The sequence below is a fragment of the Podarcis cretensis genome (genome assembly GCF_951804945.1).
Source record: "Podarcis cretensis genome assembly, chromosome: 7".
Taxonomy (NCBI): domain Eukaryota; kingdom Metazoa; phylum Chordata; class Lepidosauria; order Squamata; family Lacertidae; genus Podarcis; species Podarcis cretensis.
Window position 1 is genome coordinate 35,492,032 of NC_137176.1, and position 24,303 is coordinate 35,516,334.

Consider the following 24,303-nt stretch of genomic DNA (forward strand, 5'->3'; position numbering starts at 1 on the left):
GCAAACTAAAGTTTATACATTTGACAAAGCATCTTACCAAATTATTTTAGTGCTGAATTATGAATTCTGCCATTGCTTTAAACACACGTCACAGACTTCAAGAAGAATGTAGTCAACATTCCTTTGAGCTCGTGCCGCGCACACACCTTGGCCAGTATAGTTAATGTTAACTCTGAAGACGCTGAAGATTTCTCCCGAAAAAGGAATCTTATTACTGCTTCTCAAACTCGCTTTATTGAATGCTAACCTAAATTTAAAAAGCAAGATAAATTGAAAGATGGTACCAAACCAAAACTCTTTCTGTGCAAAGAGGAGTTTGCAGCAGCCAAAGGAAGTACTGGACTCACTGCTACAAGGAAATCTTGAATTTAAGAAGGCTGAACCTGTAAAATATAGCTGGCATCTTCTTCTTTTTTAATAACTGTGTGACTGAGTGTCTTGGATACACATTTAATATTGACTTTCACTTCTGGAAAATATAGCTGGATGTGCAAGCAATAATTTATTGACAAAAAGCCCCTGAAGTAAGGGCTTACTTCAACACTTTATTTTTTAAAAAACAGCCTTATAAAATGCCTGAGGAAATTACAGTACACTTCTGAAGACAGCATGCTATGGCTCTTGAAAGGAGAGCAATCCCAACCCCAGCTCTCACTACTGCATAAAAAATAACTCTGCTTTCAGAAGAGGTCTTTGCACAATGTTTCTCCCCCAACAAGCTTTTTAGATAAGTATGTTAAGCAGCTAAGAATATTCTTCCACCTAGCTTTTCCTTTCAGCATTAAGAAACACAGACACAGAGCACTGTAGGTGAGGCTAACGTCTTATAAATCTTCTCATACTTCTTTTTAAAAAAGCATTGAAGAGGGAGTTAAGTTGAGACCACAGCTCTGCTTCTGGCTTGAAGTTCAAGAACGGACTTGATGATTCTTCAGGGCTTCCTTTTGATATGAGTCATTGTTAAGATAGTCCAACAGTGCCTCTTCTCCCGCCTTTCCCATGCAAGGACAATGCTATTTCTCCAGATCCTAGCAACTGAAAGCTAGCCCTTATAGGGAGGCAGAGTTCACAACATTCAGTGAATTAATATATTGGAATGCTTTGCATAAGCAAATGCTATTATATTTATAGATCACATTAATTATCATAGACCTTATTATAGCCTTTGAGTTGTCCTTAGGGATGGATCACAATTCTGGTAACTCGGTGCAGAATGTCAAAATAATATACAGATATATAGATACATTCTATGATATAGCGTTATGAGTTTGAGAGAGGTAGGTTGTATGCCCGAGTCCCCTTCTCATTCCTGAATCCAGCACAGATTCAGGTCCTGGAATAAGCCCTGTTAGCTTCCGGGTGAGATAATGGCCCTCTAAACATGAGCCATTAAGGTAACAAAGGAAGCGGTTCTGTGTCAGATAGCAAATGAGCCTGTCCTCTTCCCCCAACTTGCTGGTAGTTAGAAAGACAAAGGCCAGAGTTGGGAGTGTGAGTTTGAGTTATGTGATCAAGAAGCTGGCTGAAAGCTCGGCAGCTGAGAGACAGAGCCATTGCCTGATTTCTGCTGGAATCCAAGGCTGTGGCTATGGGAGAAGCAAGACCCTCTTGGAGTGTGAATGCTCTGAGGCCCTCCATTGTAGGCTCAAGTTGTGTATGTGTGTAAATAAACCATATATCATAAAGACACCACAATCTCTGCTGTCCTTCGTTCCGAGGAAACCCGGAACCCCCTGGCACCATACGCGGCTTGTAGATAGGGGTGGCATGCAACAATATAATATTGCATTGCCATTAGCCATGCCATCAGATACACTGGTAAAAGAAGAAATTGCTCACTACGCATAGAGTTGTCAACCATTTACAATGTTAAAAGGCATGCATTAAATTCTAATACTTCCTTTAGACGGCAATCCTATACATACTTACCAGAGAGTAAGTCCTACTGAAACCCAATCTTGTGTAGAAATGCATACAATTGCAATACTAGTAACATTATAGCCAGCCACTACATTGCCTGATAGCAAATTCTTATGCTCCTGGTCAGAATGGGAAGCCCCAGTTCCCCCTTACGTGGACTTCAGATCACATGTTTTTATTGTAGTGTTCTCTTAAAACTGCCTGGATTCTTTTCTCCTGGTCTGCTTCCAATGTTTTTTTGTTTGTTTGTTTGTTTTTGTCAACAGTTTACTGTTTTGTGCATCCAGCTATATTTTTTCACAATGAAAATCAACATTAAAGTGTATCCAAAACACCCAGTCACAGGTTTTCATTTTTTTAAAAAAAAGAAAGGATGCCAGCTCCATTTTAAAGCTTTAATCTTGAATTCAAAATGTCCTAATAGTTCAGTACTTACTTTGACTGCCACCAACTTCTGATTGCACAGAAAGTGTAGTTTTGTACTGTTTTTCAATTTGCGTGTTCAGACCCAGAGACCTTCCCCCTAAATAAACACACATTTGACTCAAATTTTAGTTTTGGTTTTTGGCAGAATTTAGGCCACAACTTTATTGATTACAGAAAAGTGAGTGGTTCGACTAGCTGCCTGCACCCTTGCGCTGACACAGGGCACCAGCATAGGTAAGCCAAGGGTGAACCCCTGAGGTAGGTGAAAAGCCCAGGAACAGACTCTGTTCACACCCCAGATGCTCCCCTGGACTCAGGCACGGGCACAACCCCCTTCTCAGGGGTTGACCAAACCAAGTTGAGTCCTTTAACGGAATACCCTTCACATAGGGATGGTGAGACCATTCTCCCATCCCTATCACGTGAACCAGTGCCTATCCACAACCTTACAAGTTGTGATGCTTTGCTACGCGGCAGGCAAAACCCAAATGGCAACAGCCAATCAGCCAAGTGGGGAAAATCCCTGCCGTGCCCCTGTCCCAACAACAGATGACACACGACGGCATAGCAAGGTCAATCGCAAAAATGCCCTCAAAGTAGGGTGAGGTGAGTGGGTGTTCCGATGCACAAGCCGAAAGAGGAAGCTTTGGGTCATGTGCATAGGTATATATAGGTCCCTCAATTCGTTTAGACTGCACCCCATTGGCCAGATTAAACCCAGCAATGAGGGACCTACCAATCGGGTTGTTGTGGCTATCCAATTAACCCACCCACAACCAGGAGGTCAGTCTCCAGGTCTCACCGCAACATGTGCCCTCTTTTAAGGGAGGACACGATTTATCTCACTATTTTATTATGGGAGATCTCTTTCACAGCATTCAGCGGAGAGAGAGTTTCAAGAGCAATAATGCAGTTCTTCATAGGACAAATCTTCCAAAAGATGTCAACGTCTTAAAAGTTAACACTAACTATTCTGGCCAAGTTAAATATATCTATTGCACAAGCTCAAAGACATGTTGAGTACATTCTCCCAAGAGGCATGATGGCAAAGAAATCACAGAATCCAGAATTTAATGGCCAATTCCAAAATAGGTCACACCTAAAGCTCTCCCTTTCTGCTCTTCTCCATGCAACCCACTCCGCTGGATTCCTAGTTTGAAGGCACCCACTTTATGTATTTTATTCACTTCTCCCAGCTTTGATCACATGGAAGACAGCAAGGGAGTCTATGAGAGGGCATTTGACTGACCCGGTCAGTTTGCATCTCGGTAACTGTACTGCAGTTGGATGCGACAGTTGCCGGAGACTGCCTTACTCAGCAAAAGCACATTGTGCTGTTAGGGACAGTCAGAAGATTGCAGAGTGAAACGGCAATCTCTTTGGAACTCGGTGAATGTCGAGGGTTAAACGGCCATGACCATCAAAGCCTCCGTTTGAATGGCTGGGAGACGTTAAGTGCAGGAGAATTTCAAGAGACAGCTTAAAGTTCAGGGGGTTTCAGCAAGCAGCTGTGGAATGTCTCGTTTGTGCCAGCACCACGGAAACCTTTTCTAAAACAAGAAGGCATTTAAAAAGGAAAGCTACTCCTCCTTTGCTCTCGCCTTCACTGACCCTGCCTTCAGCGCTCAGCTCCCTATCTATTCTAGCCTCACTTGTGATCTCGGGTTTACTCTGAATTATATTTACTTAACCCCCGGTCCCACCAGTGGTTTGAAATAAAATGGCAGATCCAGAAAGATGTTCCCTCATCCCCTCAGCCATTTGCAGCTTAGTATAGAGTGGACTCTACAACACCTCAGAAGAGGAAGTTCAGGTTATAAAAGGACAGACAACAAAAGTGGGCTTCTTCAATGGTAATATGTTTTATTTCATTCCCGGTCTTCGCACGGCTGTCAGACATGTTTGATCAGCGCTGGTCTTCCTAGATGAGCACCTACTTAAATTTACAAAGCTTCACACACCCCTTACATTTACTACAACAATGAGAATGTAATTCCCCAGTGCACCACGAGAAATGTTTTTCAATGCTTGCTTGCTAACAGTAGTGTGCCTTGCCAACTAATTATTAAAATAATGAAGGGGGGATGAAATGAGAAACATAAATGATCAGCAGGCAGCAGGCAAGAAACCCCAAATCCTCATTTTAAAAAAATGGGAATTGAAATAAATCATCTGTGAAAGAAACTAGAACACTCCCTCTGACTAGGACATAATAAAATCAGCCACACACCATCAGAAGCTCCTTTACAGATTGTAGAGCTCTGTCCAGCAATTGTTATAAACATGTGCAATTACATCATTTGCACTGGTGCCCATCATTGAGAAAGGTTTCATCAGTAGAAGGTTATTATAATGTTTAACAATATAGGCTAAGGGCCAAAGCAGATATAGCACGGGAGATCAACAATTGGCACCTGAATTTCTCCTTCATACATCACTAGCTTCTGCAGGTAACCATAGTGCTTCCTAACTGCACTGGTAAGAAGAGTATTACTGGATCTAATCAGAATAGGCAGGGGCTTATTTCTCTATACACCCTGCAATACCACATATGCCATTACATGAAACAATGATTTGTTTATATAGGACAAGCAGGTCAATCTCTACACAAGAGAATAAATGGATACAAACCTGATGCCAAAAATTGCAACTTTCTTCCCTCCCCAATCCCCCCCACCTCCCACAGAAGCACCAAATATCCATTTAATTATGTTTAAGTTTTAATTCATTTCAGTTTTTAAACAAAGTGCTCACTCCAGCGTTATTTGCTTATAGGAATTTTTTTTTTCAAACGATGCAGAGACAAGCATGAAGCTTGAGCTCTCTTTCATTAAAGTTCCGGAAGCAGTTTCTACATCGTGTGAAAGCTGAAATTTAATACACGGAAATTAACAGTAAGGGAAATGTTGGGGGAAATGGAATATACTGCTGTGTGGATGCAGTTGCGGTCTTTAAAGTCCTAGAGGACGCAGTTGTTTTTTTGTTTCCAACAGACTCACACATCTAAGACTTTGGAATTCACACAGTGAACAAGGGGCTGGGCAGATGCTGGCGAATCTATCTCCTCCTTCCTCATCAGTTCCCCTAAAAAATGCCTCTCCTCATTAATAGGGTGGTCCATAATGGAAGAGAAGGATTTCCAAATCCTTCCATGAGCCAGTTGCAAGGGACAAGGTAGCACAACTCCTTCTTCCAGTGCCCCTTTGGATTCAAGTGTTCATTTAGATGCAAACACAGAGTGCTTTCCCTGATATGTCAATTATGGAAGCAGAGAAGATGAATCTCCAAAAGCATGCTCTGTATAGGTACACATCCTGTTGGGAGAGATTGGCCAAGGTTTCCTGATGTGTGCGTATTAGTGGCAAACACATGTCTGCTTCTTTCACTAGGTTTTTTTAAATGTATTTAAGAAAGGATAGCATTTTTAGGCTTTCGCACTGAAGTCAGTGGGGCTTACTTCCAAATTTGTTTAGGTTCAGGCTATTAGTGTCGCTTATGGAAGCCTCTAAAACAGTAGTGTGATACCTGTGACCCTAGAGGTGTTGGACTAAGAACTATTATCCCTGAGCACTGGCTGCTTGGCTGCAGCTGATAGGAGCCAGGCATCAGGCCACGTCCAGTGGGTTGCAGGTTCCATACCTCTAAAACTGTCTGCATTTAAAAAAATAATGGATAGGGGCCCATGTAACTTTAACTTGTCATGACATACAACCAGCAACACACAAACACAGATCTGCACTCGTCTGTAGGACCAGTGTTTTAAATACCTGGAGCTTTCTCCACAAATATGACTTTGGAGTCTTGAAGAAAGTTGTGTCCGTTCAGTATCATTTTCTTTCCACCCATCACATGATAGCTATCAGCGCTTTGCTTCTCTACCAAAGGCAGCTCCTGAGCAGATCTTTGAGCTGATGAGATTGAGAAATAAGCACCGTTATTATAAATCAAATACTGTGAACGCACAAACACATACACAGACGTCTGAAGGATTTTGTCCTCATATTCAAACCATGATCCTTCTAGCAAGCCTACCTAAATCAAGATATGCCAATTTCTGCTGGAAATAATTTTAATTTTGGTTTCAGTGATGCAATGGCTGAAATATGCTTTGTCCTGGCTGAATTTTAAGGATGGAACAGACAAAGCAGAACACATTGATGATGAGCGTGCTCATGAACACACACACACACACACACACAGAGAGAGAGAGAGAGAGAGAGAGAGAGAGAGAGAGAGAATACTCACAGCACTCAATTGGGTTGGATGCCACTTGTAGAGAAAGGGTTCTCCCATTAGGTTGGGGGATATGAACGCGGAAGACCAGTCGAACCCGTGTATTCTTCCTTCCAATGTCAGTTTCTCCTTTCCTCAGCTCTATATCTGAATTTCTGAGTTTCAGTATTCCAGCACAGTCAATGCTGTCCCAAAATAAACAAATAAAAATAAAACTTTTAAACCAGTCTTCATAAACTTCCAGAACAACATTTTATTTTATTTTTTTGAGGGGCGGGAGGGGAATTATAGTCTCACTGAGGAAAAAGTACCACATAGCTCCCATTCACAGAATTAAAATCCCTCGGGAAGTCCTTACCCAATAGCTTAATCCATCCTTGGATCAATCCAGAAATCAGTTATCCAAACTATCAAGAGTGCCGCCTCTGGAAAGGAGCTAACATGAGTTGCCCGCTGGACCCACTCTTATTTTAGTACTGCTTGCTAATTCTCCACATGGCAGCATGAGACCTACAGAGTTGCTGGGCAACTGCTACCTGATATCCCTTCCCTTTTATGGGACATTTGGATATAACAGCAAGGATCATGGGGCTCTTTTCCCACTTCCATTCACCTCCTGGAAGTAACTCAGTGGAAATCTGGGGGTTTTGGCTCCAGCTCCTGGGACTAACAAAAACCCTATGATCGATGTTAACAGGGTTGGACCCACATCATTAATCTTTCTGGCATTTCTCTGACAAACAGGAATATACTGTCCCTAGCACTGCAGTTAAGAATCCTGAGATGTTTTTGAAACTTCATTCCACAAATATTTATTACTGAATGGTTCTCTTAATGCTGTAACTTCTTGCTCTGACACCAGTGGAGGGCCGTTATGTTGAAAATTATTTAAGGGTAGGGGAATTTTGAGCAACTGGGTAAGAAAAGAAAAACAGCTTCAGGATTAAGATTTATGGATAAAGTTTAAACCAGGTGCCATTTTGAAAAAGAAATGTTACATCCTCTCCAACATTTCTCCAGTGAAAATAGGAATGTCCTATTCTATTCCTACCAACATTTCTCAGGTGAAAATAGGAAACTCCTATTGATTATAAAGATGTTTAAATCAGCAGCTGATAGAGCCTTTTAATGGAAAGGCTCACAAACCACTAAACAGATATGTACCAGCAAGCGAGTCCAAAAGCTGTCCATTAGGTAGGAATCCCAGAGTCTGAGCTCTCATTTTGAAAAATGAAGCCTCTAGGTAGAAAGTTATGCAGCAAAATGTGCTGTTCCCTTTCTAAGGCCCCATCTGCACTACAGCTTTAAAGCAGTATCGTACCACTATAAACAGCCATTGCTTCTCCAAAAAATGGCAAATGCAAAATGTGGAAACTTTGCAAGGAGGCTCAGTCATGACTTCTGCTGTGTTCAGGCACCCCTTAAGAATTCACTATATACTTAACTTAAAGTACAGTGGCATACATGTCTACTTAGAAGTAAGTCCCTTTGTATTTAATGGGGCTTTCTCCTAGGTAAGTGAGTATGGGATGGCAGCCTAGGCTCTGGTTTAGGGGAAAACAGGGTTACTGAGCCTTTAGCAGCTGTATGGCAGGCAGCAATTCAACAGTTTAAGTCTTTTCTAGTATGGAGATACAATTATGGGAAAAGCTTCACCATGACAGCACTCTAACTTGTGTTATGCCATGCCCCCATGGCAGCCATGTTGTGACTGGCACCCACAGCACTCTCTCAGACATGAGTTTTAAAAGGTTGGTGACCGCTGCATTAGTTAAACTGAGTTAATTGCCTCAGGTGGTGGTCACAGCAGTTGATTAGCCCCTTCCCCACTTGCCACAGCCCTCCACTTGCTCTCCCCACCCACCATCACCCTCCTGCCTCTACAGGGGTTCTCCAGAGTGCCTGACTGCCCCATCCCTGGCTCTGAGGAAGCACTAGCTCCCAACTGGATATAATTTCAAAATCCATGGAATCTAAGAACAGAAGTCGTAATTCCAAGGGATTTTCCTAGAAGGAAAATGGCAAGAATGAAAAAAACGAGAAGAGAAAGGTGGGGAGAGCAGGAATATCAGAATGGAGAGCCGACAACACTCACATCACATGGTACTAATGGACCCCTTGACAGGTAAATGTACTACATTTTTGAAGAGTCATCTAACAGCAATCTTGCTTTGAAGAAAACCTTAAAGAAATGAAATCTTGGGGGTGAGGGAGGTGATGAAAAATCTCCAGCATCATTTACTCTGGAGTATCATCTTCAGCAAAACATACTAAGGGAAATGAATGAGACTTAATGCTGAAACTTGGATCCCTGAGTTAGACATTTGCTTTACGTTAGGATTCCAGGTGGAAAAATCGAAGCTAGAAACGGAACTGTTAGAGCCTAAGACTAAGGTACTTTCAAGAATGTATAACTTGCTGCTAAAATGGAACACACAAGATGAAACGGTTAAATCGGCTATGATAAAGTGGGCACAGGACATTGGGTATAATATTATGTTTGAGGACTGGGAAAAGTTGAGGACCACTGGGCTGAAGTTTACTGCATGTAATGCTTTGAAAGAAAATGTAATGAAAATGATATATAGATGGTACATGACCCCAGTCAAACTTGCAAAAATATACCACTTGTCTGATAATAAGTGTTGGAAATGTAAGGAAAATGAAGGAACGTTCTTTCACCTTTGGTGGACTTGCCCTAAAGTGAAGGCTTTCTGGGAAATGATATACAATGAGCTGAAAAAGGTATTTAAGTATACCTTCCTTAAGAAACCAGAGGCCTTCCTTTTGGGTATTGTTGGCCAAGGGGTGTTAAAGAAGGATCGAACATTTTTTATGTATGCAACAACAGCAGCAAGGATACTTGTTGCTAAGCATTGGAAAACTCAAGATCTACCCACACTGGAAGAATGGCAGATGCAACTGATAGACTATATGGAACTGGCCGAGATGACGGGCAGAATCCGAGACCTGGGAGAGGAGGCGGTGGAAGAAGATTGGAAAAAATTTAAGACTTATTTGCAAAAATATTGTAAATTGTATGAATGTTAAGCAGGATGTTTGATCATAAATAACTAGGCACCATTGAAACAGATGAAGTGAACTATGAAGATAAGTTAAATTCATGAAAAAATCAAATTCTTAGATAACTATTAGGCTAAGTTTAATGTTTTAAAGAGTGAAATAAACGTATCTAAAATTTTAAGATATAACATTGGAAAATTAGATTGTAAGGTGGGGACAAGGTGATAAATTGCTGGTTTAATTTCTATTAATTTGGAACGCAGGAGCGGGAGATGTGAGGAAGTCCAAAGAAGATAAGAAAATTTGTTATGATATGTGATATCTTTGTATGTTTTTCTTTGTGTGTTGTAATCAAAAAACCCTTAATAAATATTATTAAAAAGAAAATAGACATTTGCTTTACACTGAGTATGTTAGTATTTTTCTTCCTCACTGTAAACATGATTTGCAGAATTAGGACTTAAATGCAAAGTACAATAACGGGAATAGCTTTTCTTCATCCTGATCCCATTGTTAAGCCCATATTAAGTGTGAGGTTCTCAGCTCACAGACATAAGCAAGACTTGTAAATGTCAAAAACACACACACAAAAAAAAACCTTGAGTGGAATGTTTGATTAAAATTTATTATAACTATGGATATAATACTGTCATGAAAATTTATAGACTCTGGCTCAGAGATCCACTCAACCAGTCTTTATTATAATGGAGGATATAAAATAAGTTTGTAAAATTAGAGCAACTTCACCTCTTTTATTATCTTTCTATCTCTGGGGCTTTGGGCTGATTCAGACAGAATATGATTAGATGCCATGAAAATTAGTCTTCTACATGCTCCACGTTGCACATTTCTACCTCCCCTTTACAACAATTTCTTTCCTGGTTTGGGGGTGTTTGTCTTCCAATCCAAGATAGACAACCATAGTTTGAACTTGGCTTCCAGCCCTGGTTTTGAGGGTTTGGATAAAACAACAAACTATGGTTTGCCTCAGACTAGGAAAGAAGGAGGGAAGTATCTGGCTCCAGAAGATGAAGAAGGGGTGCATGGGCCCCAAGGCTTCCTGAAGGCTTGCTGTCATTATGCAAACCAATGGTTTGGCTTTATATCTCAACCAGCCCTTACTACTACTACTACTACTACTACTACTATAAATTTAACAGGTAAAACTTGCTCCCTTTTGTTTAGTTTCAGCACCAAGAAAAGGAGCACGCAATCTGCATAAACAAACCGCCATTATGTTTGTCATTATGACGCGAGTTATGGGGAAGACTAATACGCTACGTGCTTGCCAAAGACAAGAAAGGAGTAAATTTACTTCAGTAAACTGGGAAGAGGGCTGGCCATATGCTCCATTTGTATAAATTGATTGCATGCCACCGACTTCAGTGGAAGAAAGCCAGTTTCCACATACATTTTCAACTAGAATTTGGCACAACTCTCCTGCTATAAAATATCAAAAAATGGTCAGAGCTGTCTCTGTCTTAGTTTTCGGTGGGTGGGTGGGGAGAATTCTATGAGATGAGCTGCTGTGGTGGCAGGCAAGTATGTCCAATTAGACACAGGGCCAGACATCATAATCCCCAATGTTGTTCCTGTGTTGCAAGCAAACCAGAGACGTTACACAGCTCAAGACCATGCAAGGAAGCTGGCATTGGCCCTCTTTTGCTGGATGCAGCACAGTATTGATAAAACCCTTACAAAGCCCAAAAATGACTGGGACGTGACCTAAAACACGTACCATTCTAAAGTCCATTAGAACAATCCTATATCCCTGATATATTGTAATAAACTTTTACTGTATGCTTGCACAAGGCAAAACAGCAGGGGAAATACCAATTTATTTATTTTTTGCTAATTCTACTCAGCTATTGAGTGTCCCACATAGGATTGAGGTTTTTCCTGCCATATATGTATCCATGAAACCCTCTTTTTGAATGTAATATAATATTGGGGGGGGGGCAGGTTAATAAAGGCAGACCCCAGCAAATTAAACTCTCCAATCATGGAGCTTCACAGTTAAAGCCTCTCTTTCCAGGTCTCGGTGGAATAAATCCAATTTCTGAGAAAGATCTTACAATAAATATATGTGTAGCATTGCCTCATTGATCTAAATGGCTTGGCAGACACCAAAAACATTTGATTAGTCTCGGCATTCAAGTAAACAGCTGTGGTATTTACACATAATTAAACTGACACAGGGCTAGATTACGTAGATTGATATAGCAAGACCTAAGTGTTTCAGGTTAACTGAGATCTGGGTAATCAAATCATCATTGTAATTATAGGGTCTGATATCTTGCAGGAGCACAGTGAGGGAGAAGAGAGAGAAAGAGAGAAAGAGAGGGAGTTCTTTATCTCCATGTTCACTTAGTTGGATTGCTCAAAAAGAAGAGAGATCCCATATTATCTTGTGTGTGACTCTCCAAAGGAAAGGCTTGGCTTTGCATATACAAGTCGGCCTTTTGCTTCAAACTGTCAAAGTGCAATCCCATGTATATTAAGAAAGAACTAAGTCCCATTGTATCCAACATGCCCAGGTAAGCACACACAGGATTGTAGCCACAGTGAATTAGGGCTCAATCTTTTACACGAGAACCTGGCATCAATTAAGCGAGTGTAAATTAACCTGGGATAACATGATACCGGATACAAACCCTACTTTGGCCAGCTGCTCTAAGCCTGACAGTTTGGGGGGACAGATCAATAGTTCTTTACAACAAAAGCAATACAAAGTGTTGTTGTTATCTACTAAGGTCATCATCCCTGACCACTGACCATGTTGGCTACAGCTTGCAGGAGTTGTAGACCCCAATATCTGGAAGGCACTACATTGGCTATCCCTGGTTCAAATGCTTCAGGTTGAAATCATACATGCCATGAGGTTGTGTGCATGTTTTCTGCAACTTTTTTAAACTACCAAAAACAGCTGCAAAGGCTACAATCTTCAATGAAGGACTGGCAGGAGGCACAATTATTTGCCCTCCTATCATTTCCCCTGCTCAAAATCATTTCCTCTGCTAACTACCTTTTTTTTTCCTGTGGAGACAAAGTGTGCATAAAAATGCAAGCATTCATGAAAACAACATGCAAAAGTACATTGTGGTAGGTAAAATTGTCAGCAACATGTGTATATTAGGTAACACTACATAAGAATAATTTGGGCAGATGTACACTACAATGATGATAGATTTAAATAAGGACTTAAAAAACACTTCGAACTAATCCAGAAATATGACAAACTGCATTTAAGACTGAAAAAAATGAGAAAATGAAATTGACAAGTTTGTCCATCCCTATTTGAGGTGGGGAACTGGCTATATGCAGATTGTTTCAAGAACCGTGAATGAGCTCGTCCACGTTTCTCTCCTATGTACAACCATTCTTTGCTCTAGTTTTCAGCCTCCTGTGGCTCCCTTTGTTTTGAAAATTAAAATTAAGAAGTTGAAAAAAAACTTACCCAACCTTTTGCCTCATTTAGCTGCAACCTCAGAAAGGACCTGGACTAATTTTTTCCTAAATACATACATACACAAACACACTCCTATTTTCTTCTTCGTAGGAAAGATTCAAATAGGTCCTTTATTGCAGAATAGCCTGCAGGAATAAGGTGGTGGTGTGTTAGGAACTTAAAAGTGGGAGCCGAGGCTGGAAATATTTGAGGCACTGTAACTGATATTCAGATTTTAAATGGCAAAGAAGCACACTGTCGCTTTCTATCTAGAGTTTCAACCAATCAGTTGTCCTAAATAAATATTTGTAAATTTTAACTGAGGCATTAAAATGTTGCTGAGCAAAGAACGCATACAAAAGCTAGGGGAATTTTCCAAATGAGAAAGATATTATACAGGATTCTGTACCAGGGGCGGGTAAGTTACATACAGTTGGCGCTCAGTTTAAAAAAAGGGGGAGAGGAGGGAAAAGAAGAAGACAAAAAGCAGAGGAGGAAAATGCATAGCACCAAAAGTGTTGGGAGGATGTGTGCCTTACATTGCTCTCATGTTGTTTTCAGGAAGAAGCGGGATTTCCAAAACTTTGGTGTTGGAAAGTATTGTTTCGTGGCTGGTTGTGGAGACGGTCTTCCCAGTGATCCGGTGAACCTGGTAGAAGGCATGGGGTCTCAGCAGGCGGTCGTCTGCAGTCCCGATGAACAGCTGTAACGTGAGCGGTTCACTTTCTAAGTAACCGTGTAGCTGGCAGCAGAACAGAAAGAACTCTGCATAAGCACCGTACACATAAACTGCAAGGAATCTATTAAATTTTTATATGCAAGGGAGTCTAATTTAAGGAGAAAACTTGTGACAGGTGCTAAGTGTTAAGCTCTCCTCCCCCTCCCCCACACGTACACATACTCCTTTTTTTGTGGTAACATAATATAGGGACAATAAAAAGGTACACTCCGAGAACGTATCATTATTGTAGATGACCTAAGGCACTTCAGACAGACTTTGAGCAGATCAGGTTCATACATTTCATGGAAAAAAATTCGACAGAAAACAGCAATGACAAGAGTCTCTGTTTCTCTGGAAAAGCAAATAGGTAGCAGGAGAGTGAAAACCAGGAGGATTAAGTTTCATAATCTTTGCTGTCAATATCGTGTGTTGGTGTGGAGAAGATACCCTCAAATCTCTAGGAGGTAACATAATATGCCTAGGTACTCACACAGAAATGGGGGCAAGGGAGAGAGAGAGTATCCAAATAGCTGAGGAGGTTGTGTGGGCATCACAATTTAAGGAGCCTGAGCAACCAAGTTATTTCCAGCCCCTGATACTGAGGCCTCCTTTACGATAAGTGAGCATATTTGTAGAATGATATTTTATAGCGTGCCTAGGCTGAAGCCTAAGATACATATTCTATAAGCACGCAGCATATACAGAGTGATGTCAAGAGAAGCAGTTTTAGGTCATCTCCTGCTGCTCTGGCACACCTGATTCATCAGAGAAGAGAGGGGAGGAGGGGTTCAGACTGTAGTTTCTGTAGTGGTGACATACAAGATGCTGAAATATAACAAATCAAATCAGCGTATTGGAAGAGGCAGGGAAGGGGGGGAAACCTCAAGTTAAGTAGTTCAATCTGCGCTAGTGTCTGGCTACCTCTTGGCAAGCTACACACCAGGCAGAGCTTCTGATGTGCACACCACTAAAACTCTGCCAAAGGGAGCCCTTCTGCCGCACGCAAGGCCCATTATATCTGGCACAATTGGCACTCCTTCCATGTACGTTTGTGAAATGCCTTAGCTAGCAAAAAAGAAAAAAGAAAAAGGAAGGGGGGCTCCCAAAATGTGCTGTTAAAGCTAAATGAAAGTTAAGGAGTGATAGTTTTTGTTTCAATCTGATAAACTCCTTTAAACAAGCCTTCAGTGGGAATACAGCTTGGTATGTGGGGCAGAAGTAATATCTGGGAGTGCCTTGCTGGGAAACACTGAGACAGCTCTAGAGGAAAGGGTCTCAGAGGCCCCGCTGCTGGCACAGAGTCCACCAGACTATCCTTGCTAGCCAGGACAAAATAGCTGGTGCACGAAGGAGGGATGCTGAAAAGCAAACCACTACTACAATTCTGTGTCTGAAGCATGCAAGGAAGACTAGCTGCACAGACATGGGTGCATCTTGTTAGCTTCTCCCTTTCTGGACTTTGCATGTACGTTCTTTAGAAAGAACTAGGTGGACCTTCTGAAACCTGTGTGAGACCCAGCCTCAAAACACTGAAGTGTTCTCAAGAAGTGTTTTGTCACTGATGGCGTATTTTTAAATAAAGACATTGCTGCATGGAGATTGCAGATATTGAGAAAGGATCACCAAATAAAAGCCCCCGACTGATTTGCCGGTATTTTTTGTACTGGAAGTCATGGGATAGGATGTGGGGGACGGGACATTTGATCATTGGCTCCTTTTTATGAAACACTACATTAGGCGCCTTCAGCCCTACATCAGAAGTAATGCAAGCCAAATGTGTTTACGTAGTACACCTGATGGATATGGAAGGAGACTGAAAAGCTGCTCACTGGTTCAGCTCTCCCCTGTGACCAAAACATGGCATGGCAATGTCTGTTTCTGTTAGTTAAAAGGTTCTCAGGAAAAGTTACCACTGATGGCTGAAAGAATAAAATATGGAAAGGGAAGGGACGGGAATAGTTATACTAGTGTGTAATGAAGAATTTTTGCTCATCTAGGCAGGGTCGGGATTCATTACCACAGCAGCACCTATTTTGTCAACTACAGGAGGAACTGTCGGGAAGCAGGCCCAGCCCAAGACACTTTGCAGCCTGAGGCAAAGGACAAGATGGCACCCCACCCATTCCACCTGCAGAAGCCAACCAGCCTGTCAACTGACGTTTACTCCAACACTAGCAGCAGTGCTCTCCCCTACTCCTAAGGGCAGCAGGGTAGTTTAGGGGGTCAGGATAGGGTGTGCGTGTTCTGTCCTTAACATCTGCCACCGTACCCAACAGCATCTGCCTCCTGATGTGGCCACCTCATTTTGCTAATGCTAGGACTGGCCCTGTTGGGAAGTCCTCAGAAATCTCAGATGGTACATACAAAATGCCCCATTGAGGGTGTGTAGCTTGAGCTGGTGTCTTGTTTATAGCTTATTTTCATTACTGCAGCCAAACAAGGAAGCTACAGGTAGACTGTTTTGTGTGTCCCAGATTTTTCAGTCAGCTTCACCCTGCTAATGGATGGGACTTGGTAGCTTCATTCCTCTTGAAATGATTTGCATATCAACACATAACTGGGCAGCGCCTTATCTGGAAGCAGGCATGAACTTATTACGGGAAAGCAATATTGGTTTAATTAACTTCTGCAAACCTCATAGAACAGGGCATCCAGCCAAGCATTACACTTATAGGATAAAAGGAGTCCTGAGATTTCACCAAAGTCTTGCTCTAGACAGGTGTCTTGGTCTATATATGCTAACTCAACTCAAAAGCTTGTAGCAGGACCTAAACTATTACTGCACATTAACACCTTGCTTCTGATTTGCTGCCTGGAGGAGTTTTGATCAGCAGTTCTAGGATGCAAAGTTACATTTTCTGATAAAGATTTATAGCACTGCTCCACATGCAGGTTTTTAAAAATAGCTTTACACTCTGAGGCACAGCTTGGAGGTCTCACCATCACCTTGCTTCACTTCACTTTGCAGCTTGTGGTGGAATCCAGAGTAATTGAGACAACACCATTACGTCACAATTACATCACCTACTATTGATAGTTGGCCTACTTACATCACAAAAAGCAGCAGGGAACTGAAAACCCACTTTGCCCTATGGCAGCGATCAATTCCCAAACTGATATGTGTCTCCCACCAAGGACAAGCAGGCAGATACTGCCCCTGATTTTCACACCTATGGTACAAATTACTTGATCAGAATTTCAGGTAAGGCAAGTGGGGCTGATCTGTTTGGTTCTGCCACGGCAGTCAGTTCCTAACATATTTTCACCAGCACAATGTAATGACAGCATGAAGGAATGGAGTCTTTTCCAGGGTCCTTAGGGCACCATGACTGATAATGCAAGAGGCTTTGGTCCTTCTCGAGTCCTACATGGGACTTTTCCTGCCAATAACAATTCAGTGTTGCCAATGACTACAGATGTCCGGCACAATGCTGGCTTCCACCACAGAAGCAAAGGCATTTTGCACCAGTGATGAAGTCCTGTGGAATAGTCAAGTAGCTGTTTCTGGATTCTTGCTGCCTTTGCGCTGCAGTGCAGAATACTGAGCAGTTAAACTGTTAAGTTCTCGCCTAAGAAAACTGCAGCAATTTATGGACACATTCTTCTCAGACGTTTGTTGCCACGCTCCTTCTCATTCTGCTTGTTTTGAATTTGAAAACAGATATTGCAATTCCTCAGGGTGATTATTCAAGCCAGATGTTTGCTGACAAGTGTATCGTGTACTTAGTCACCCACTTATGTCAGGTCCAGACAAGAGGAAAATAAACAAGTTGAATAAAACTGCACACACGCACACACAACAAAATTTTGCATCTCTTTGTGATGGACAGTTCTTACTGCAAACACAAACCATATTTCCCCTTCTAACACGCACTGTGCAGGGTACAGCCTGGGTCAAAACGTGGGGTCTAGCCCCCAATACAAAAACGCAGGTGTTGCTGTCCCAAAGCTGTCATTTCCTTTTCAATTCCATCAACTGAATTGCATTATTTGCTGTTTACATTATGTCACCCAAGCCTCACTGTGCCATCCACGGCAATAAAACATGATGCAAGGATTAACATTTTGAAAGGACATATTCAGCGCTTGCCTAATTTTAGATCATGCACCTATTTCCATTAGCTATGCGACAGATGTAGCTCTACCAGCTTTTAAAAAGTAGACAGAATGGAGTCAACTTTTGCTCCGGAAGGGCCATCTACACAAAACTGTTTGTGTCTTGCTAAATATTTGAAGTTGTATTATACAGAGTTGCTGTAGATCAAAGTTTGAACCAAGGAAACGGAGCTGCTTCTCTCTGCTTCCTGTCAGCTGGACACAGGCAGGTAAAGAAACAGATATGCATGTTAACCGTAAAAACAGGAAGGGGGGAATTAGCATTCCAAAATATTAGGAAAAAATGTGTGCGCACACACATGCACATGTGCATATTTTCCACGCATGCTCTGGAATACTGTTCCTGGCTGGCAGCATGGGAACCATGTGTCACAGGCCCTATTTTTATCCTTTTCTTTCTGTAACATGGTCCCAAGGCTAAAGTGCCACTGTCAGCCCCGCTGCAACTGAACACTACTGACACAGAACGTTCTCAACAACTTCAGGACATGAATTAAAGGATGCAGTTTTGTGGATGCAGTTTTTCAAATATATATGTCTAACAATATACGGCTCTGCCAAATCTGTGCTGATAAACATTATTGTAAACAAAAATCAAGCCAAAAACCCTCCAGTATCTGGCTTTTCCTCCCCCACCAGAGCTCTTTTTGTTATAGGTAGGATATCAGTACAATCTATGCTCAACCATAGGTGATATTTAGCATTGCACTGTATGTCTAAGTCCCACAGAATTTCAGTGGGGCATACATGCAGGTAAGTGTGCATCAGATTGCAAATAAAGTTTTCCAAGTGTAAAGGCACCCATAGATGACTTATCTCCATTAGAAAGACCCACCTTTCCTGCACAACAGTATTTCTAATATGGAGGATCTTAAGAAACTTATCTCACCATACTGTGAAGCCACAGGCCAAACTCTGCAACTCCAATGAATATGCCTAATCCAAAAATATCTTAAATCACAGTGGAATGAAGAATTAGATACAGACCTGGTTAGCCATTCATTTTATTATGCAATCTAATCATTTACAATGAAAAGCAGAGATGATGGTATTTCATAGATAAGGGAAACCCATCCATAGGTCAAATTACTAATACCCTGAGCCTCAGTCCTTCAGTGTACAATGTTTGGACAACTGCTGGGCACTCCTACTATTTGTGAGTTCTTCAATGCAACTCTCTGCAGTTGCCCCAGCAAACTCGTGCTTTTTAATCATTCTACCTTCCAAATGTTCCATTTACTTGTGCACCTCTGACCTCATTTCTACCCAAAGAGTGACAGCTTAGTAAGGCTTTGGATATGGCAGTTACACCATCTTCAAGCGCCCCCCCCCCAAAAAAAAATTTACAATTGCAAGTCTACTCAATTCAGTCACATCCTGTCTGGGAAAGAGGAATGCAAAATCATTTCTCAGTTGAGAGTAAACCTGACTATTCTACATGCTAGGCTGGGGATTTGGAGCAGAACCCCATCCAAATCAAAATAAAGCAAACCTCCCTCCATACATCTTCTTGAGCCTCAAATGAAGTTGGACAGTGAGCTGAAGCCCAGAGGAACAGGTACTGCACAACCTCCCTCCCTTGAAATTAACAGGAACCCCACAAGACAATGTGAGCCTGAACAACTCCTGTGGGTCACATGCAAGAGACATTTCCACTGGTTTGTGCTCACTGTGTGGAAGAACAATTGTGGAAAAGTCAAAGGAACTTTTGGGAAGTGAAGGACATTTCCCAGATTGCTACCCCATGCCTATCTTTCTTCATTATAAAGGGAAGAACTATTTATTGGTGGCTGATGTCTGTGAGGACCAGCAGAGCAGAAGGTAAGGAGAGCCACTGACAGGCAGAGACAAAAGAGGAGGAGGCTAACAGGTAGGTCCATCCCCTGCTTGGATTGCAAGTAAGAAGGCAGGCAAGCAGACAGGTACTGGCTGGGAGCAAAATAAAGTTGGTTAGGAGGTTCCGTATTCACTCTATGACAGCACAGTGCAATGGAAAGAGAAATATGATGTACTTTGGACAAACCTAGTTAAAAATACCCCCCCCAAACCCTATATCTCTGCTCTCCTAATAGCACAGGCCTGAACAACAAAACTTCAGGCACCAATACTGAAATAAAAATATAATTGGGGCAGGTTTTTTTATGGCAGGAACTGAGGCGATAGAATTGGGATCATTAGATTCTCTCACCACTGAACTATCCGGAGAGTGAGCGCTTCCGCCAACAACCCCCACAAAGACTCGTGTTAAATTATATTGTTTCACATGGCTTGTTTGTAAATTTAAATAAAAATGAAAGATTGTCTGCATTAAAAAATATATGAGCAAGGAGGCTCATATCTTGTATCCACTTCCTTACGCAATGCTATAAAGCAAATGTGCATTGTCTCCCAAACAGTCTAGCTTTGTGTTAGTCCGAATCTCCGTGATGGGGTGAGCTCCTGTTGCTCGGTCCCTGCTCCTGCCCACCTAGCAGTTCGAAAGCATGTCAAAGTGCAAGTAGATAAATAGGTACCGCTCCGGCGGCAAGGTAAATGGCATTTCCGTGAGCTGCTCTGGTTTGCCAGAAGCGGCATAGTCATGCTGGCCACATGACTCGGAAGCTGTACACTGGCTCCCTCAGCCAATAAAGCGAGATGAGTGCCACAACCCCAGTGTCGGTCATGACTGGACCTAATGGTCAGGGGTCCCTTTACCTTTACCTTTATAATCTGGATTATTTAATCAAATAATAATAATAATAATAATAATAATAATAATAATAATATAGTTTCTTAATATAGTTCTCTCTGTGATGTGTGAAAGGGTAAGGCAGTCTACACCCATGTATGTGTATGTGTGCATGCTCACACACTTACAACATGTCTATCTATATATATCATATATATCAATGTAGGAAAATGTTGTCTGTGCCTAGCTGGAAGTTTGTACAAGAATATGACTATGTTGTAAGGAATTATTAAATTTATAGTAACAGAGATGTTTTGCACTTAGTGACTAGCTTACCAGTCATTTGGGCACTTATCCAGAACAGAATGCTATTTACAGCTGCTGTCTTGCACCATACTCTCTGTCTTTAGGTCTATGCTGTAGCACAGGAGCTGAAACATATCTGTTGTTCCAAAATGTTCCTCCCTCCCTATAAGACAGAATCAGGAAGCCACCCCATCACAAATACACACAACTAGATACATTGAAGTGGCACTCAAGTGCTTCTTAAGTCATCTATGGAAGCATTTTTCTTGAACAAGACTAAATAAATTTCAGACTGTAGAAACCTCCTTTCTGCAACATGACATTTTGGCACTATTTTAGGATTTCAATTCTCTCTCTTTTTCCCCTTCAAACAGTCCCTTAAGAGGAAAGAGATATTGTAGAGTTGGAATGCAATGCAGTCCACACTCACTCCTACCTGAAGAAGCTTGGTGTACAGGGAGAAGTTTGACAGCTTAATCCATTGATTGACAGATTGACCCAGTTTGACTGAAGCACTTGAGCTGAAGCCCTTCCATCAAACTGGCTTCTGGATCATGGCCAAAAGATTCCGTAGTTGAGTCAAGGCGTTCTGGTGGAAGGGGACCGCAAGTTGAACATTACAGAAAACCCTATATGCTGCACTTTCTTTATCACAAGTGCAGAGTACTAATGAGAAGGAATGGGTGGGGGGACAGGTTTCACGGTGGGATTAATGAACAGTGGTTAAGAAATGGGACTTTAAATGGTTAGTGGATTGCTCGGGAGACTGCATTTCCTACCACAAATAATACTTTAGATACTTGTTTGTACCAGAAGATCTGCTTTAGTTTTTAACAAGCAGGAGTCCTGTGACACCTTAAAGGCTAACTTTATTATAGCAGCTTTCTCCAACTCGCATCAGCCTCAACCAGCAAGTCAGAATGTTGGGGGAAATGGGAGTTGTATTCCAAAACATCTAGAAGATTCCAGGTTGAGGAAATCTGTATTGTGGGCTGAGCCTTCATGGACTAGAATCCACTTCATCAGGTGTATCTGATTATCACTGTACATCACAATACATTTGTTAGCCTTAAAAGTGTCACAAGAATCCTTCCTTTTGCTGCATTGTAATGTCACAAGCATCCCTCTGGAAATACTAGTTTTTAATTTGGCTTGGATCCAACCACGCAAGACTTTCAAAAGGCCATTATGTTGAGATCTCTGTTTGGCAATGTTACGTCTATGAGAGGGGTCCCCTCTGTCACTAAAGGACGGAAACAAGTCAACCCAGTTGATACACTGGCGACTTCATATGTAGGGTTGCCATATGTCCCTTTTCCCCAGGACATGTCCTCTTTCTCATGGGTATGTAAAATGAGAGTCATCATAGCAATCCATAGTGAAAAGCAGAAGTCGACAAATGTGTCCTCTTTTTTGCTCTTCAAAATATGGCAACCCTATAATCATCAGGCAAGGGGGGGAAGCTGAACTAGAAGGAAGTGGCCATGTGGGCAGGAAATCAACAGCCCCTTTGAACAGCCCCAAGGAGGTGAAGGCAGTAGGGCTGAGCAGACAGGCTACGGTCTCTCTCTGCAGACCCACTACTTCAGGAATGAGGAATCTTTTCCAGCACAGATTCATACTGGCCAACCTTCTGGGGGCCGGATGGGTCAGGGGCAGAGGGGAAGAGAAAAGCTAAAAAAACCCAACCCTATTCTATTAATTTCCATTGCATTCTCCCATTGAACCTTATTAGATTCATTGATTATTGCTTCCCATGCTTTTCTCCCCATTTCAGTATTTATTTCCACTCCACTGCACCTTCTTCAATTCATTCCATTATTTCTAGATTACTACACAATGACGAAGCAGAGTCTGCCTCTTAGATGATAGCAAGCCACACCAAATCCTTACTATGCCAAAGTGGTCAACATGGTTTACCTGTGCGTAGTTTTTGGAGGGGGGGGGGAGTTCTAAAAAGCTTATCCAAATCTCCCTACACACGAAAACTGCCAGCAGACAAAGTTGTGAAGCAGCCTGTGCAGGCAATCAGAACAAACTGTAAGTAAACCTGGGAATTCTTTCCTAATCCTAGTTAAGAATTTGAACTTGGAAGTTGTGACCAATCCCAGACACTGGAAACTTTTACCAGGGAGGGGGAGCGCTTCCAGTTGTTGTTCCAGCCACCATAGCCAATGGTCAGGGTAATGGGAGCTGCAGTCCAATAGCCTCTGAAGGGCTGCTGGTTCCCCATCCCTGACAAAACCTTCTTACATTTGAGAAGTAAAAATAGAGCACCTTTTACAATATGATCACGAAAAGTGCTCAGAAAAGGAGTAAGCAATCAATATATTTAACAAAGGTATTGGGGAAAGGAAGGGAAGAGAGATATAAGCGGGCGGGGGTATAACAGACACAGCCAACATGATGTCAACATATAGTTTCATTTCTCTCCATTTAGATATTGCAAAAACATCTGGACTCCAGTCAGAACTCTCATTTTGAATTGGAAAAGCTTTGTACTAGAGACAAGAGGAGAATTACATGCGTGCTTTTTATGATTCCAGATGAAGAAGGTGACGAGAAAGACTGATGAGTAATTTACGGGAGTTTTGTAGAACTCAGCTGAAGCAGCAGATGCTGGCTTCCTGGGTGTGAACTCAACTACTGCGCTAACATTACCACACATAGAAATAATGAAAGCATATTTCATCAAAACTGGAACGTTGCCTTTGTGCAAGTATAAATATGTCTCGGAATTTAATGCTCAACAAATGCTTAAATAAAGGCAGCAGCACCAGCTGGTTAAAGAATGCAGTCTAGGCCCAGATCCTACAAAATGACAAAAAGTGCCCCAACACCTCCCCCCACCAACACCCCACACTGAAAGCTTTGCAGTGTCTGGAAAGAATGTGTATTTTTTATTATACACAAGAAGTTAGAAGGACATACGGTACAGTTCACAGCCATTAAAATCAATGGGAGTTTTGCCATTGGCTTCAGTTTGATGTGGATTAAGGCCACCATTCTGAAGCTTCTCTGGGCTGCTTGTGGTTCCACTAATATGTGCCATTACCCTTTCTGCATACATGTGCTATGAGACCCATGAAGTTCAAGGTTTCGTTATCGAGATGGCAGTTCATCTTTGGGAACTAGTCGCGGGTGTTACTAATTCATACAATATACCTATGTACATGTAGACAGATTGGGAGGGAACATCCTGTGTTTGATTCTTTGGCAGGGCAGGGGTTGGGGAGGGAGAAAGACATGTAGCAGCTTTGATTTATCTATATCTATATCTATATCTATATCTATATCTATATCTATATCTATATCTATATCTATATCTATATCTATATCTATATCTATATCTATATCTATCTCCATGGCCATAATGAGATAGCGTTCAGTCAACTTCTGCTATTTTTAATACAGAAATTTAATTGTGTGCATACTCTAAAA

The 24,303-nt window shown here is 41.7% G+C and overlaps 1 protein-coding gene across 3 annotated transcripts in view; it reads right to left on the reverse strand.

The window, feature by feature from the left end:
* The window catches only part of NFATC1 (nuclear factor of activated T cells 1), a 131,286-nt gene that overhangs the window by 55,631 nt on the left and 51,352 nt on the right, over positions 1–24,303 (reverse strand). For all 3 annotated transcript variants that reach the window (XM_079983765.1, XM_079983766.1, XM_079983767.1), the window contains exons 4-6: positions 13,591–13,793; positions 6,592–6,764; positions 6,114–6,254 (exon numbers count right to left, since the gene is read on the reverse strand). In XM_079983765.1, coding sequence (XP_079839891.1) covers positions 6,114–6,254; positions 6,592–6,764; positions 13,591–13,793 — 517 coding nt within the window. The remainder of the gene's footprint in view (positions 1–6,113; positions 6,255–6,591; positions 6,765–13,590; positions 13,794–24,303) is intronic.